The sequence below is a fragment of the Condylura cristata genome, unplaced genomic scaffold (genome assembly GCF_000260355.1).
Source record: "Condylura cristata isolate star-nosed mole 26May11 unplaced genomic scaffold, ConCri1.0 scaffold00894, whole genome shotgun sequence".
NCBI classification, from domain to species: domain Eukaryota; kingdom Metazoa; phylum Chordata; class Mammalia; order Eulipotyphla; family Talpidae; genus Condylura; species Condylura cristata.
This window is the reverse complement of record NW_004567995.1, coordinates 1-705: the sequence shown is the minus strand read 5'-3', so window position 1 is coordinate 705 and position 705 is coordinate 1. Positions and strand designations below refer to the sequence as shown.

The 705-nt window shown below is 74.2% G+C and overlaps 1 protein-coding gene across 1 annotated transcript; it reads right to left on the bottom strand.

Moving 5' to 3' along the window:
• Window positions 1-6: 6 nt before the first annotated feature.
• Window positions 7-699, bottom strand: LOC105854706 (transmembrane channel-like protein 3). The gene is made up of 3 exons (XM_012735008.1): window positions 578-699; window positions 371-513; window positions 7-216 (listed from the first exon to the last, which is right to left on the bottom strand). Exons 2-3 carry the CDS (start codon window positions 409-411, stop codon window positions 18-20), a joined length of 240 nt encoding a protein of 79 aa, XP_012590462.1. The 5' UTR covers window positions 412-513; window positions 578-699; the 3' UTR covers window positions 7-17.
• Between the last annotated feature and the right edge of the window lie 6 nt (window positions 700-705).

The window sequence follows — 705 nt, the reverse complement described above, 5'->3', positions numbered from 1 at the left end:
CCCTGCCCCGCCCCTTCCTACAGGTGCTCCGCCCCACCCCGCGCCCGCCCGGCCAGGGCCTTCCTCACCCGGATGCTGTTCACGATGGCCGCGGTCTTGCTCTCCGCAGCCTCGGGGCTCCCGATGAGGAAGTCCCAGGCGCAGAGCACCCGCCGGCAGAAGGTGTAGCTCTCGCTGGGCGCGCGGGCCAGGCTGCTGCGGGCGTTCTTGGCCATCCTGGGGCACACGCACCCCGCGGCTGCCCACATGCCCCGCGGGCAGTGGAACGGCAGCAGGCGGCCCCTTGGGCCACGTCCGGGGTGCGCTCCCCTGCCCGGGCCCAGCGGGCCCCGTGACGGCCCCCCGTGACACGCCCGCGCCCCGCGCTCACCGCTTCAGGAGGATGATGAAGCTGAACGCGAACACCGCCATGCCCACCAGGAAGTAGGCCAGGGGCAGCCGGTAGCCGGCCCGCCCGACGCGCCGCTCGCGGCCGTAGTAGCCGTAGAAGAGCACCGAGTACTGCAGGTAGCCCTGGGGGGCGGCGCCGGTCACCAGAGCCCCGCGGCCGGCCCCCCCACAGCGCCCGCGGCCTCACCCCCAGGGACCAGACGGTGTCCAGGTCCTGGGCCGAGGCAAGGTGCTCCTTCGGGATGGTCTTGCTGGCCGTGGTTCCCCAGGGCTGGCCGGCGATGAGCTGCCAGAGAGAGGGGATCTGGGGTCCCG

Coding starts and splice junctions, on each gene's coding strand:
- LOC105854706 (XM_012735008.1), bottom strand. CDS start 411: ATGGCGGTGTTCGCGTTCAGCTTCATCATCCTCCTGAAGCG. Junction 217..370: donor TTCATCATCCTCCTGAAGCG/GTGAGCGCGGGG, acceptor CGTGTGCCCCAG/GATGGCCAAGAACGCCCGCA.